Source organism: Protomyctophum bolini (genome assembly GCF_963924005.1).
Source record: "Protomyctophum bolini genome assembly, chromosome: 1".
NCBI classification, from domain to species: Eukaryota; Metazoa; Chordata; class Actinopteri; order Myctophiformes; family Myctophidae; genus Protomyctophum; species Protomyctophum bolini.
The window spans coordinates 31901331-31916125 of record NC_137862.1 but is presented as its reverse complement, the minus strand read 5'-3'; the positions used below and the strand labels follow the sequence as shown (position 1 = coordinate 31916125).

General features: G+C 40.2%; 2 protein-coding genes across 2 annotated transcripts; one reads left to right on the top strand and one right to left on the bottom strand.

Annotated features, from left to right (window-relative positions):
- Positions 1-2199: 2199 nt before the first annotated feature.
- cart3 (cocaine- and amphetamine-regulated transcript 3) lies at positions 2200-3786 on the top strand. The gene is made up of 3 exons (XM_080760209.1): positions 2200-2387; positions 2548-2631; positions 3285-3786. Exons 1-3 carry the CDS (start codon positions 2223-2225, stop codon positions 3390-3392), a joined length of 357 nt encoding a protein of 118 aa, XP_080616335.1. The 5' UTR covers positions 2200-2222; the 3' UTR covers positions 3393-3786.
- A 4870-nt stretch (positions 3787-8656) lies between these two features.
- Positions 8657-14655, bottom strand: cdkn2aip (CDKN2A interacting protein). The gene is made up of 4 exons (XM_080783705.1): positions 14375-14655; positions 13214-13466; positions 12531-12652; positions 8657-10404 (listed from the first exon to the last, which is right to left on the bottom strand). The coding sequence occupies exons 2-4, from the start codon at positions 13462-13464 to the stop codon at positions 9863-9865; spliced, it is 915 nt and encodes a 304-aa protein (XP_080639831.1). The 5' UTR covers positions 13465-13466; positions 14375-14655; the 3' UTR covers positions 8657-9862.
- Between the last annotated feature and the right edge of the window lie 140 nt (positions 14656-14795).

The following is a 14795-nucleotide window of genomic DNA, read 5'->3' as shown; positions in this document are numbered from 1 at the left end:
GCTGGGTTGGTGGTACATTAGGAATGCAGAAGAGATGGTTGGGGGGGATTTAAATACTGTAGGTGTGACAAAGGGACACACACAGATGAGACTTCAACAGTAGAAAACAGTTGATTCTGTTATCTGTAATCTGGTATTGACTATGGCGATGTTATTTACATGCATTCTGCCCCGTCCTCCCTTAAACCACTGGATGCAATCTATCACTCTGCCCTCCGGTTTATAACCGGAGATGGGTTTCTCACTCATCACCGGCAGGCACATTACTTTACCCTTACCGGCTTATCCCTCTGCCTTCATATGCCAGGGGTGAGGGGAGTGTTTTGTGTGTATATATATACACACCAGCTGACCAATAAGTAGGCCTACAAACTATATTCACAACTCATAATGTCAAACATGGATGAAATGCAGCCACCAAACATGCACAGCTGAGTCACTGGAGTTTATCCAAGTGTAAAAGAAACAAAATACAAGTATTGTGGAAAACAGCAACCACTGATGGTTGATCCATGGGGGACATTTTGCATGGTATAGTGTCATCCTTGGCCTTCTTCCCAGCATGCACTGTTGCACAGAAACGTAGGTACTTTTTTATTTGATTTGCACTGATATGCAATATCAGTATCAATATGCACATATTTGCAAGATAATCTCACAGACAGACAGACAGACAGACAGACAGAGACTCCCTTTGAATGGTTGTTGCAAATAAATGTAAAAATTGTGAGTTCAAGTCATTAAAATTTGAAGACAGAGAAATGAGTCACACTGTCTTCAGTCCCTGCTGGTATAGAACGTAGAACAGAAGCAGCCAGGCAACCAGTAAACGTCTGGGTTTCCGAGGCTAGGCAACCAGTGGTGGAAAGTAACTACCGGTACATTTACTTAAGTACAATTTTGAGGTATTTGTACTTTACTTGAGTATGTCAAATGTTCAGTACTTTTACATACCCCACTACATCTCAGAGGCTAATATTGTACTTTTACTCGACTACAATTATTTGACAACTTATAGTATAGTTAATAGTTACTTTGTCGATTTTCATTATTATTACAAAAGATCAATTAAGCACTTCGGCCCTACACATTTCGGCTATTTTGAAAATAGCGGATCTACAAGCTTACAATGCTTCTCATCGCAACACATTGTGAGCTTGTAGATCTGCTATTTTCTAAATATTTTATAATGTGTAAACATGAAATGGGCCATTCTGCATAAAACTACTTTCTACTTTTGACATTTTGACAAAGTATATTTTTAATATCAGACTCTTACTTATAACAGTATTAGTACTAGTACTTTTACTTATAAGTAAAACATGTGAGTACCTACTTTTTCCATGCACCAGTGAAGGCAACAGACAACAGTAAAATAATTGAGCGTTGGCCCATGGTCTCAGCCGGCAGGATCACTAGAGAGGCAACTGTCTCAAACACATGATTAAAGGATACAATATACATTGTTTATTTAGAATAGCCTTTAATGCCTCATGATTTATCACCTGGCTTTGGGCAGTGGAAGAAGTCATGGTTGCTTCAGATCATGTAGAATCGCATTAGCTCGTGGTTGGAGGTGCATGCAGATGAGATGAGGCTGTCTGTGTGCCTGTTATTTCAAATGTAAAAGACAAAAATATTGTTAGGTGTAAATTGTAAACACACTATAGGCTATAATTAACGTTATAACATCCATGGTCGTGGTCCAGCATGATTAGCAATAGATTAGTCTATGTCGGCTGCTAAACTATAGGCTATACTTCAGTCAGTATTCCTATTTCAACCCATATACTTAGTTTTCAATTACAACAGGATGATGATGATATTATTATTATTATTATTACAAAACATATAGGCTATACAGAAAATAAATTGCCTGTGTTCAGCCATGAATGTATGTGGCCTCTACAACGGCCAAATACACATTCCATTTACTTTTGTAAAACATCGTGATTTTGTCACTACTGCACTGAAAATGTCGCCTTGTTGCAGCCTATTTTTCAGTGCCAACAAGTTTTGGAAAATTTGCCCAGCAACTTCAGCGCAGCAATGACTCACCCACGACATCTGTTACGCAGGACAACAATCAATGGATAAGGTGGAGCAAGTAGTCAACGAGTAGCGAAGAGCAGTGAATCACATAAAAAGGTGTTTGGAGCGTGTACTCCGAACATTTCTCAGACAGCGGGACTGCAGGAAGGAAGGCGAGGTGCGTCAGAACCATGGACAGCTCCAGAATGTGGGCGACAGTGGTTGTGTGCGCGGTGCTTCTGTCCGTCGTGCTTGGATCAGAGCTTTACGACTCCGAATCAGAACTAGATGTCGACTCCAGAGCCTTGCGAGACTTTTACCCCAAGGATCCAAATCTGACCAATGAAAAGGAGCTGGTAAGATAGTTTTTTCCATGCATGGTACATCGGTGATTAACGCGACATAGTCCAATTTTTCTGATTATTACTGAGCAACAATAACTTTTGTTGTTAGTTCATGCCTGTTACACATATTTGCGAATCAATTATGTATATGTCTCGTTTATCTTTTCAACAGCTTGGAGCTCTCCAAGAAGTTCTTGAAAAGCTGCAGAAAAAACGATTACCACTATGGGAAAAGAAATTCGGGCAAGTTCCTACGGTAAATATTATAGCCCTATTAACTATGAGTCGATGTTATGTTACATTTACAGTAGGCTAACAGCTTTCAAGTTTTTATACTGGGGGGAATTTATTCATTCAATAATAGGCTACTCACTAAAAAGTACAACTAAATGCATGAATGCATATAGGCTACTGTCGTTTTTAACTTTACTGGATATTTACAGTTTTCAGTATAGGCCTACTTCTACTCCACTAAAACAACTTTATTTATTATAGGCTACATTGTAGATTTTATGTGAGCTTGTAGATTTGCTATTTTCAAAAGATTGATTGACGGACTGATTGTTTGAACATTTTATTGACAGAATGGATACAGTTCAAACGAAAGTGCAGGTCAATAAAGAAAAGTCAGCTACGAGGATAAAACCAGAAACACTTGTTTACATCAGGGTCCTGCAATTTCAATTCATCATAAGATGAAAAAATGTTTTGTAAATTTGAAAACTTCTGAAATGGGACATTCCTACTATACTTATAGTGCCAATACGTTTGTATACTTTTACGCAAGTAGGCCTACCTTTTGAATTTGGGAATGAGTATTTCTACATTGCAGTATAGCCTAAAGAAATTGAAAAAAATAATTCACTGTTTAACAAATGTAGCATACATGTGTTGTCATCCTTCTATCAGTGTGACATCGGAGAGCAGTGCGCGATACGGAAGGGCTCGAGGATCGGAAAGAAGTGCGACTGTCCCCGGAGAGCATTCTGTAACTTCTTCCTGCTTAAATGCTTATGAGCTCAACATTATTAACAAGATCTGAATTTGTGGGAGCTGGTGGTTCGAAGGGAAGCGGTGGATACATTAGACAACGGTCATATATTATGTAATATTTATTATATTAATATTTTTTATTATACAACGATAATGCTTTATTGAGAAGCAACAGCTGTGGGGTGGCGCACTTTGAATGACTTTGTCTATGACTTTGTTGATTTGTGTTTTAACTGAATGTTTATGTATAATGACTTGAGTCACAATAAACACTATCACATCTTGTTTCGTAAAGCATTGGAGTGGCTGTGGTAGTTCCTATTAGTCCAAATGTTCCTCTTTAGTTGAAGTTCATTGACATGGTCTCCACTCTGGGTGGAACCAATCGGCCAAATAAAGGGGGGGAACGGGTGGACAGCGCCCTCTGCTGTTTGTTTCCTTTGAACGTGTTGGTCTGATTCTAATTCACCCTTTGTCAAGTCCTGCCGCGGCCGTGGTTGTTCCCGGTTGTGCCCCTCTTCGCACCCATTGGTTGCCTTGCCGTTTCCTGGTTGGACAAAAATCCTCTCTCTCCAACCACTACCATTGAAATAACATGTTTTTCAGTTGCTTCATATTGATATTCTGTGCACTCAATTCTTATTTTAAACTTGGTGTCAGTAAAAAGGAACATCACAGATGCAGCATGGTTGACTGGGCATATCATGTTTGTTTTGAGTTTTATTTCAAAAAAATATGTTTTAGCAAATTCAATAAAGGTGGAGCAGAATATAGTTAATTGGCTATAGCAGTGGTTTTCAACGTTATTGTCTCCACCAGCCCGAAGGCATGGGGAGAGAGTATGTTTTGCACGTCCGTGTATGTGTGTGTGTCTGTGTGTCCGTCCGTCCCTGTACAGCTAATCTCCGGCACCATTAACCCGGTCGATGCCACATTTTGCACACACACTCCCTGGATGCCAACGATGAACCTCTGCCCCAAATTTTCCAGAACGGCCTGTATTGGAAGCGCTCGTTGATGAATCACTCAACAGCCCTGCCGTACCACCTGTTTTGAATTTGCACATAATGCAGGAGGAAGCAGGATGTTGCGTTACTTGGAAAAAAAATCACCTGCAAGGAATTTCCTGACATAAAGTATAGCTCATAACATGTCTATGGTGGATTTTTATGAAACAAACACTTTGCAGATAGAAAGAGCATCATTCAAGCTTTTCGTACAGCTGCAATTTTAGTGAGTTTGACATAATTTGATACAATTAGATAGGACTTTGTCTGTTTAGATGTATGGGCAGTCATTGGCAAATTGCGGCTATAGTTACTTTCCACCCTGCCATTAACTTGTGGAAAGATGACCGCAGTGTGCATATGCATGGTCTATTGAGTATTCAAACATGAGTATTCTGAACATTTCAGGAAATCTCTCAGGAAATCTGTCGCACAAAGTTTAGAAGATAGAGCCATGTTTGAAGTAGCTGTCTGGTGTGGTCATTTCCGGGTATTTTGCCCCGGATAGAGAATTTTTCAGTTCCCACGTTGTTCGCAGCTGTCATATTAGCCAAGAACAGTTGAGATATTCTCCGCTAAATGAAGCTTTATTAAGATTAATTTGTGCGACTGTCACATGAAAACGTTTGAGAACCACTGGGTTATATACAACAACCACAACAACAAATTGCTAATTCACCATATCAAAGCGGTCCTAAATTAATATGCCCTTATTCATGTAGGCCTATATCCAATCAATGTTGTCAATTTGCTCCTATAAATGGGACATCCATCTTTAGAAAAGAAGAGGGATGTTGGGGAAAGTTGGCCCACTTATAACTGGAGTTCTGGCAGAGTGCAATTGAAAACGTGTAATTATTAGACTTTAACAACCGTGGAAACATTTTACCACGTTCCACCTTTCTCAACACAAACTTGAATATACAACAGGTGTCAAAATCATGGATAATTATGTGCTTTGGATTTAATAATTTAAAATGCAGGTTGACTCTCTCTCTCTGTGTATGTGGAGAGAGAGAGAGAGAGAGAGAGAGAGAGAGAGAGAGAGAGAGGGAGACTGGATGGTAAGACTATTATTTGCAATAATAAAAACGTTTGTTAAACACAATAGTTGTATTGTTGTTGTATATAATGTATCCAGTCTGCATGGTCTCCATTTTGATTTAATCTCTGCTCTATCATGTCCCTAATCTTTGATTAATGCACACACACACACACACACACACACACAAAAACAAGCTCAAAACAAACGCCAGCAACCCACTTTCCTTTCTGATGTATTACTGCCACCAAGGAATACTAATACCAATCCAATGCATAGCTGGAAGGGCACGTGCAACAACACCTGCTGCTCTCCACGATACATCAATACTGCTCAGACCATTCCACCAATAATACATTATTGATGTAACTGAAAGCAGTGGTGTAAAAAGTACTAAAATGTTTTACTTAAGCAAAAGTATCAATACTGCAATGCAGAAATACTCCATCACAAATAAAAGTCTTGGCATCAAAATGTACTTAAGGTACAAAAATGTTTACAAATCTTTTGATAATAGCAGATCGCTCACAATGTGTTACATCACAACGCTTTGGGAGCTTGTAGATCAGCTACTTTCAAAGGGCTGAAATGTATATAGGGCTGAAGTGGTTGTAACAATAATCAAAATCTACAAAGTAATTATTAATTATAGGTTTTTAAATAAATGTAGTGGAAATACTCAAGTAAAGTACAAATACCTCAAAATTGTACTTAAGTACAGTACTTAAGTAAATGTACTTAGTTACTTTCCACCACTGACTGTAAGTGACTGCAGTGAGTCACTCGCTCACTGCTCTTATTACAGCAGTTCAACTCTAATTGTGTTTTGGGTCAAGCAAAGTAGTTTTCAAAGTAGCAAATCAATAAAACAGCAATTACAATTCTCTAAAAGACTTTTAGTGCATGATCTGTCACCAATGCCCTTGAGTTATTATTTATATAGTCTATCCATATCAAGTGAGCCAGAGACTGGAACCCCACTACATATTGTATAGAGAGAGAGAGAGAGAGAGAGAGAGAGAGAGAGAGAGATTTATTTTTTCATGTCATTGATATTATGTTGTTATGTTGTTGTTTGTAATATCTGTGATTGTGCTTTGGCAACACTTGTAAAACGTCATGCCAATAAAGCCTGTTGAATTGAAAAAAAAAAAAAAAATTGAATTGAGAGAGAGAGAGAGAGAGAGAGAGAGAGAGAGATGAAGCAGGGACCCCCTATTGTAAACACACAATCCACGTTATGTCTGGCAAAAACCTGCAGGCTAGTTTTGAAGGCTAGGATTGTACTACTGTGCATATCTTTTGTGTTTGGTGGTCATGTGGGTGTCACTGTCTGCATATGGGCATGTGCATGGGTGCTCAAGTGCATGCGCGCGCGTGCGTGTGTGTGTGTGTGTGTGTGTGTGCAATTAGTGTCTGTATGATTAAGAGACATGGACTATAGGGGCATGGAAAATAGAACAAATGAAAACAAATGGAGATCATGTGAAATAAATGAAGATAAATACACTGTCTGGGAGACAAGTGACACCTCGGGTGTCTGAGGATCAAAAGAGTGTGACAGAAAGTGAGACAGATGAGACAGAGAAAGTTCTACATTGTCCATTTGTACACTCAATGCCCAACTGAAATGTGTTCGAACTTCCTCACTCTGAAGGCCTCAGGGCCGAAACGTCCAATGTTTGTTGCTGCTGGTGGAAAACTTGAAATAATAAAACAGGAATCCTATTGGATATAAAGTGAGTGCTGGTATTCTTTTCTGACTTTTAATAATTAAGTGACAAATCCTTGCATAATGTTTAATTACGAAATGTGCGGTCCAGAGGCGAGGCGAAAAGGTTTAAAGAAAGTAAAAACATTACTGATAACTGATTTACAAGCTCATAAGACGTGATGCAAAGCCTTGTGAGCTTGTAGATCTACCGTTTTAATTTTTTTTTCACGACGCTGTTGTATGACCAAGTATAAAAAAGTGGTTGGAAGGGCACGTGCAACAACTATTTTATAAAGAATATTTTAAAAAGCACTGTTATTTGATTCATCGATGAATAATCAACAGTCACAGCTTTACAGTGAGGCCGAAAGGCATCCTGATGTCACAAGACTAGTTGATTCTGAGGAAGGCCAACAGGCCGAAACATCCCTCAAATGACATGACATGACAAAACACAGTGATGATTTAGGCCATGTTATCTGCTATGGTGTTGATCCACTGACAACTGTAGAGTACATTGTGCTTCAATATGTTGACAAGCTTCATGGAGATGCTAATTTTCCTTTCCAGCTCAATTTGGCACCTGCCCTTCAGAGCCAAAACTACTAGTAACTGGTGTACCGACCATGGTATTACTGTGCTTAACGGACCATCAACTGGCCTGACCTGAACCCCACAGAGAATCTAGGTTGTATTGTCAAGAGGAAGGTGTGAGACATAAGACTGAACAATACAAATTATCCCAGATCAAGTATTAACTGCATACATTAATATACTTTTCAGATTGTCGACATTTCTCGCTTAAAGATATTTTTTTGTGGTTTCGTTAAATATTCTAATTCATTGATAGGATTTTTTGATTTTCATGAGCTGTACAACTATGCACAACTAATTGAGAATATATGAAAGTTTCACTTTTTGAATTATATTACGGAAGAAAATGAACTTTTACAAAATATTCTAATTCATTGAGATGGACCTGTATATTCAAAGATTTGAGGCACATTCTCCCGATTTATCAAAAATAGCAGATCTACAAGCTAGTAGCACGTCATTCGGTGCAGCGCTATGAGCTTGTAGATCTGCTATTTTTCAATAGCTAAAGTATAACATGACGCTTAAAACACCAAAAGGGGTTCCCGTCCAGAATGGGTTAACTGCACAAAACAAAACATATTTTCCGTACACTACATTTCGTACTGCAACTCTAATTGTACCAACAATTTAATGAGATGCAATGTTGACCTGCTAATGCCCCATCAACGGTTGACGGTTGTGTGGAATAGGGGGAAAGGTGCCCTTTTTCCCACTGAATTGGCCATATTTCCAAAAGGAATTTACAGTGTGGCAGATATATGCAGACATTGGCGAAATAATTCTCCAAAGACTATTACTTGAGAAGAACAAAAAGTACCTGGTACTCCTTAGTTATACAGTACATACTGCTTACAGTTTATATCATGAGCTTGTCATGAATTTAATTTATTTAAGCAAATTATTATTATTAAAACATCCACTACTTTAAATTATCTTTATTTACGAAAATATATAGAAACAGGACCAAGAATGCAAACATACAATATCAGGATCAGTGTGGCTTTCTTCAAAGCAATAGCTCACTTCACAATCATTCACTTTAGTCATCCCTGAATAACAATAGTCATACACACACAAAACACGTCGCCTATGAACTGTGTTGAAGGGAACAGTCTAAATTAGGATAACCCTACATCTTTGACATTCTATGGAACCAAGCGGTATTTATTCAAAGACGGTCTTTAAAACAAAAGACGGAGGTTGCAGTACTTCTTACTATGTCTAAGGAATTACAAAAAAGGGCATATCTGTGAAGTACACCTCCATGTCACTCTGCAAAGCATATGCTGAATTTAAACACGCAGCTGGGACTTTCAAACTCACTAGAAGATTCCACTGAATTTGAAAGCATGAATTAATAGTTACATCACTTTTGATGGAGGACATACACACCTGTTATTATGATGTATAGGATGATACAGCAGCCCATTTGTCACGAGAACAGGACTTTAATTTAATTTCATATTAATTAAATTACCTGTTGTTAGACTCAAGCTCTAAATGAAATCAGTTGAGAATGGTCTGACGAAAGTAGATAAGATTGAATGAATCCTACAAAATTACCCTTAACATGGCCTAATGGCCAAATCAGAACATTGCACAGCAGAGATTTAAATGAAGCAATAACAGATTTGATGTTACGAATTTATGACGCTCAAAGCAAAGCCATCAGCATGTGGCTCCATCATCTGTGATCACACGGCTAAGAGCCCATTCTGTATCGTTGTCCTAACAAACACACCACCTCTACATGTTGCAATGGGCTAGGGATGAGACGATATGCAAATTACAGGTTACTTACGAGTGGCAAAATTAGTTGCGATTAAGGATATTTTCATGATAATCAAAATGGCACGTTTGTTTACTACTTGAACACCCAGCATCCTATTTTGGGGAGGAACGTTCGCCAAGCTTATAGATTTGTGTAGAGTGAAATAAGAGCGTACCAAATGTTTAAGTGGTACCAAATTCGCAGCTCAACAAAAGCAAATTCCTAGTGTGTGACGGGGGATAATTTCACTTTAAATTAAAATCTCCACGATACGATTATTGTGGGTGATTTTTTAATAATGATAAACAATAATAACGATTATCGTCCCATCCCTACTGAGGTTTCCTTCCCGGGTCCTTGTTGCTACAACGACGCGCCTACCGGATGCTCAACCTGGAAGGGGTAACTGAGAGCCGGGGGAAAGCCCTGAGTCCTTGGCTGCTCGTCCAGTAACATCACGTCCTCCACGTCTTTCCCTTTGAACCGCCGCCTGCAGATCTTTACGATCACCTTCCGCCCCTGGAAAGCCTTCAAGGCTTCCTTGGAGGCCATGGCTCTGGCGGCTGGCTCGTCGCGCCCGTACCCTGTGCCCAGGTAGACAGTCTGACAGCGCAGCTCACACACCTGGCCCTCCTTCTGCGTGCGGCCCGCGGGCAAGTCCGGAATGTCCTTCAGCGGCACGATCACACAGCTGAGACTCTGCTTGAAGGACTCCACGCAGCTGCGGAGGATCTCAAAATGGTCCAGGTTTGGCCCGAAGCCACCGGCCGACACCAGCTTCCAGGCCACGGCCTTGTATAGGCGGTTGAAGAACGGCTGATGCTCGGCCGCGGCCTGCGGGGGCGGTCCTGATTTCAGAATGACTGTCCCGGTAGTCTTTTTTACACAGTGGTCAGTGTCAGCCCCTGTAAATGGCAACGCAATAGGCGGTAAAGTGGGTGTTTCTGCTTTACAGCAAACCATTTAAAGGGAAAGCACATCGAAAATAATTGATGGGTTGTGTTTTTCAACCCTTTTCATATCAAGGTCCATTATTTCTTCAGCATTTGAGCCACGGACCACCAGTTCATGAGACATATCCTCTCAGACCCAAGACTTATTAGAAGATAATTTTTATATTTTGTCCACAATTCCATGCTATATTGATGTGGTACCATTAGGATACGATTTTGTCCACAATACCATGCTATATTGATGTGGTACCATTAGGAGAGTCAGAGTGCCTCATTAATGCCAGTGTATTTTTTTTTTTTAATACCGGTAAATGAATCACTGTGGAGCAGAGCTATGTGCAGACTTCTATCTTTGAAACTGTATCTACCTATTGTCCAGCACCAGTGAGGATGTGCACAACCCACCTGTTTTTAAACCAGCTGGCGGTTCAATCTGTGGCCCTGGACAACCGGGTCTACATATATGCCTATATGGGAACGGGATGCACACGCAGATCCGACCACCAAAGGTCCGACATGCGGAAACAGCAGTCGGAATAGTGGTCGAACAATTGCTGCTCCATGCTTGCGGTTAGGTTTCTGGTTTACGGGCTCAAGTACAGAACAAAGAATGTTTGGTTTCGCCATCTTTGTTGAAGAGTCTGGGAAATTAATGTTTTTTTTGTTTATGTCTGAGTCATAGTGACCAGCCTATATATGGATGTATAAGGTTTGTTTATGGTTATTGTTTATATGTCAGAGGTCTACCGGCCTTTCCATTAGCCAATTTTAGTATAGGATTAAATATGGATCATGAGGAGCTCATGCGTGTGCATAAAACCCCCAGAACCGAGAGCTGAAGTGCAATGGACATGCTGGCCGATCATAGGTACTGCACAGCGTATTATGGCTGGGGCCTGACACATGATCGAGCGAAAATTGTTTCGTCCAATGGGCTCGACTCACGAGCTTGCACACGGGAAAAAAACGCTAGTAAACAATCCCAGCATTTGTTGCGAACGCAGTGAGCACTTACTATGAGACCTAGCAGATCATGTCTGTCCGTGTGTCTGTCCCGCTATCCAAATATGGAGTGTGTTGCATCAGCAATCACTCAGCTCCATATATGGGCACAAAAGGGGCCAGGTACCCCAGCTCCATATATGGGCACAAAAGGGGCCAGTGATTTGTTTGTTGTGGACCTGGCCCCTTTTGTGCCCATATATGGAGCTGAGCGTTCGCTTCCCGCGTTCGCGCGTCTTACTCGTTATTGAGTCGACATAAAAACCACTTCCTTGATCCGGGTCACAGACAAAGAGCAAAGCGAGCCAAGATTGTCTCTACCCCAGGGGGGCAGTGAAGCCAATAGTAGTGTCTGAAGCCAGTTCATATAATGGCCTGTTGTGGTGCTGTCAAAACCCCATAGAGGTCCATGTATTTGGGCCCAACTTCACCTAGACTGTATTACCTTAATAAACATGGTCATGAATACTTTCTGCTTCCAGTCACTAGTTTAAAGTCTAATTTCTCATAATATTCTTTTTGGAAAATGATGGTCCCATTTATTAAATAAATGACCATAAAGTCGAGTATGTTCTGAGGGGCGTGGCTACCTTTACAGTCTATGTTCGGGATCCACTCCCCGCTCGAGTCAAAATAAAAACCAACGAAGAAGAAGGGGGGAAGTCCCGCCTCGTTGTCTGGGCCAGCCAATGGTCAGCTGGGCCCAAACGGATCTAGAAAGATGGCGATTTACAATTCAAGGACTGAAAGGCTTCATCTTACGTCCATATCAGACCCGGAGAACGCTTTGTCCATATTTTTTGTACAGTCTATGCTCTACCCCCTCTTTCACTTGCAATGGCCTCAATTTCCCAGAAGCCCTAGCAGCCCAGAGCATGGGTTGATTTCCGGTTTCGTCATCATAACGTGACGGCCTCGTCATCAGGTCCGCGACAAAGCCGCAGTTTCTTTTTAACTATTAAAATACGGCTAATTAAACACATAAAACAAATAGTGGGTTTAGCGTATTAAGCAGAGTTGATCATTTGATTAAACACTTTAAAGCCCTCAAAGTGTTAAAATTGAAAATCCATTACCAGCCGCAGCACCCCTCTTTCCTTTGGCGATGATTTCATCTCTTGTTGTTCGAACTGGAACATCACAGATAACTATTCCTTCACCCATCTCCTTGATCTTGTCCATTACTGGCATTGGGTATCTGAGGAATTAAGAAAACACCAAACCGCTACTGTACATCCGTCCATACCTGTAATTGGTTTTACACTACACCAGTGGTTTTCAATTTCAACCCTTTTCATATCACGGTTCATTATATGAGATTTATTCTCTCAGACCCAAGATTTAAGAATATTTTGTTATCACTCGATAAGATTTAGTCCACAATTCTATGCTGTATTGATGTGGTACCATAGGAGAGATAACAGGCAAACGATCAAAACGACAATTCTTCATTCTCTAATTGTGCAGAGTCTACACAATTAGAGAATGAAGAATTGTCATTTTCTACACTGTAGACATCTTACATTAAACGTTTTAACTCTTGAGTGTAAAATTTAACTGGTGGACCCTTACGGGACCATTTGGTTTCATTGTACCCTCTCAAGAGTTAAATCTGTATCTCTATCTAGTAAGGGTCCATTTGGTTACCAACTTTCCATCATTTAGCTGGGGACCACCTGGAAGTGACCTCCTCAAGGACCACTGGGTTGAGAACCACTGTACTACATGATTTATTGCATGTTCCGCCAATAAACTGTACCTGCAGCCGAGGAAAATGTGATTGGCCCAAACCATGGACAGAGACAACAATCTGTCAAGATCCGGACTGGGGACCCCTCTCTCCAAGGTGGGGAAAGCTTCCATGTTTCGCAGGATGAACTCTCTCCTGGCACACCACTGCTTGTTGGTTTCACAGATACCCCGGAAAGAGTCCACCCATGGGACCAGTTCAGGGTTCTGACGCAGGAACTCTGTAACGATGTTCTCAACAGCACCGCTCTCCTCCGCCATCACTATAGTCAACACACAAGTGGTGGAAAATGTATTGGATTAAGTAGTAGAAGTAAAAGTATCATTACTGTAATGTAGATCTACTGTTACAATTAAGTAGCAGTAGTACAAAAGGTATTGATACAAACATGTACTTGAAGTACCAACATTAGGAAGTAGCCTACTCATTGTGCAGAATGTCCCATTTCACAACTTGTTTTATCAAAAATATTTTGTGGCCGAAATGTAAATATGGCTTAAGTAAGTTGTTTGGTAACGACCAAAATCAAAATAAAGTTTTCAAATAATTTTAGTGGAGTAAAAGTACATTTGCCTCTGAGATCATGTGAGATGTACTGGAGTAGAAGTAAAAGACTACAGTAAAGTAAAAAATAAAATACCTCACGGTACCACTGCAGTCAACACACGATGATATGAATTATTACAACACTGTATATTATAGCTCTATATAATATGGTATATGTTATCTAGAAATAAAGTTTTGTTTGACATGCGGCCTTCCGTTAGTCTAATAAGTCTATCAACCACTAAAGCTCAAGTCACATTTATATTAAAAAGGGAGATGCGCATATGTTGCGCTATGCTCCAAATGGTTAAACGTGGTATAAAAGTTTTCGCTTTGAACTTTGTTTACACGTTATAGACGCGATACAAGGTTCAAGGTAGACGTTAAAGAGATTTATTGTTTATTTTCAACGCTGTTAGCAAGCATATGGTTTTACCCAGAGAGCCGAACCTTGACAACAAACCAGCACACTTTTAACAAGTTGTCGCCGCTAGCTACACAAACACACTTTGTAACAGCCAAATTAAGTCATAAAAGTATATTATGATTTAGTTCACGATACAAAACACACACATATTGTTATCAATGGTTATGTTGACATAGTTTAGCGTCTGACACACTAACCTTTGCAAGGTATTTCCGTTGCAAACTGTAGCTAGCTAGTAGCTAACGTTAGCTACATGACCCAATGACTGGAGGCTGCCTAGTTGGAACTACACTTCCCAAACACACACGCTAAATGTGGCTAATGGCTATAGCTTCTTCTTCTAGTCCGTACATATAAGTCGGTTCTCAAAATGTAATAAACGACTTTAAATAGAGAATATAACTCTGTTATGTTTATGGTTATATCATTGTTGTTATGTCAGCGACAATAACAACATTCTCTCAACTGATATAGTGAGAGTGAGTCTGAGACTCTGAGTGACCCGGCCCCGCCCGCCCCTCAATGAATTCATTCAGTGTTGCCAGGTTTAATATTTTGCGAGAGAAACAAGCTACCAGGGGCCCGTTTCACAATACGGCACTTTGAACGGGCATAACT

Coding starts and splice junctions, on each gene's coding strand:
- cart3 (XM_080760209.1), top strand. CDS start 2,223: ATGGACAGCTCCAGAATGTGGGCGACAGTGGTTGTGTGCGCGGTGCTT. Junction 2,388..2,547: donor TGACCAATGAAAAGGAGCTG/GTAAGATAGTTT, acceptor TCTTTTCAACAG/CTTGGAGCTCTCCAAGAAGT. Junction 2,632..3,284: donor AATTCGGGCAAGTTCCTACG/GTAAATATTATA, acceptor TCCTTCTATCAG/TGTGACATCGGAGAGCAGTG.
- cdkn2aip (XM_080783705.1), bottom strand. CDS start 13,464: ATGGCGGAGGAGAGCGGTGCTGTTGAGAACATCGTTACAGAGTTCCTG. Junction 12,653..13,213: donor CACATTTTCCTCGGCTGCAG/GTACAGTTTATT, acceptor TTAATTCCTCAG/ATACCCAATGCCAGTAATGG. Junction 10,405..12,530: donor AAAGAGGGGTGCTGCGGCTG/GTAATGGATTTT, acceptor TGCCATTTACAG/GGGCTGACACTGACCACTGT.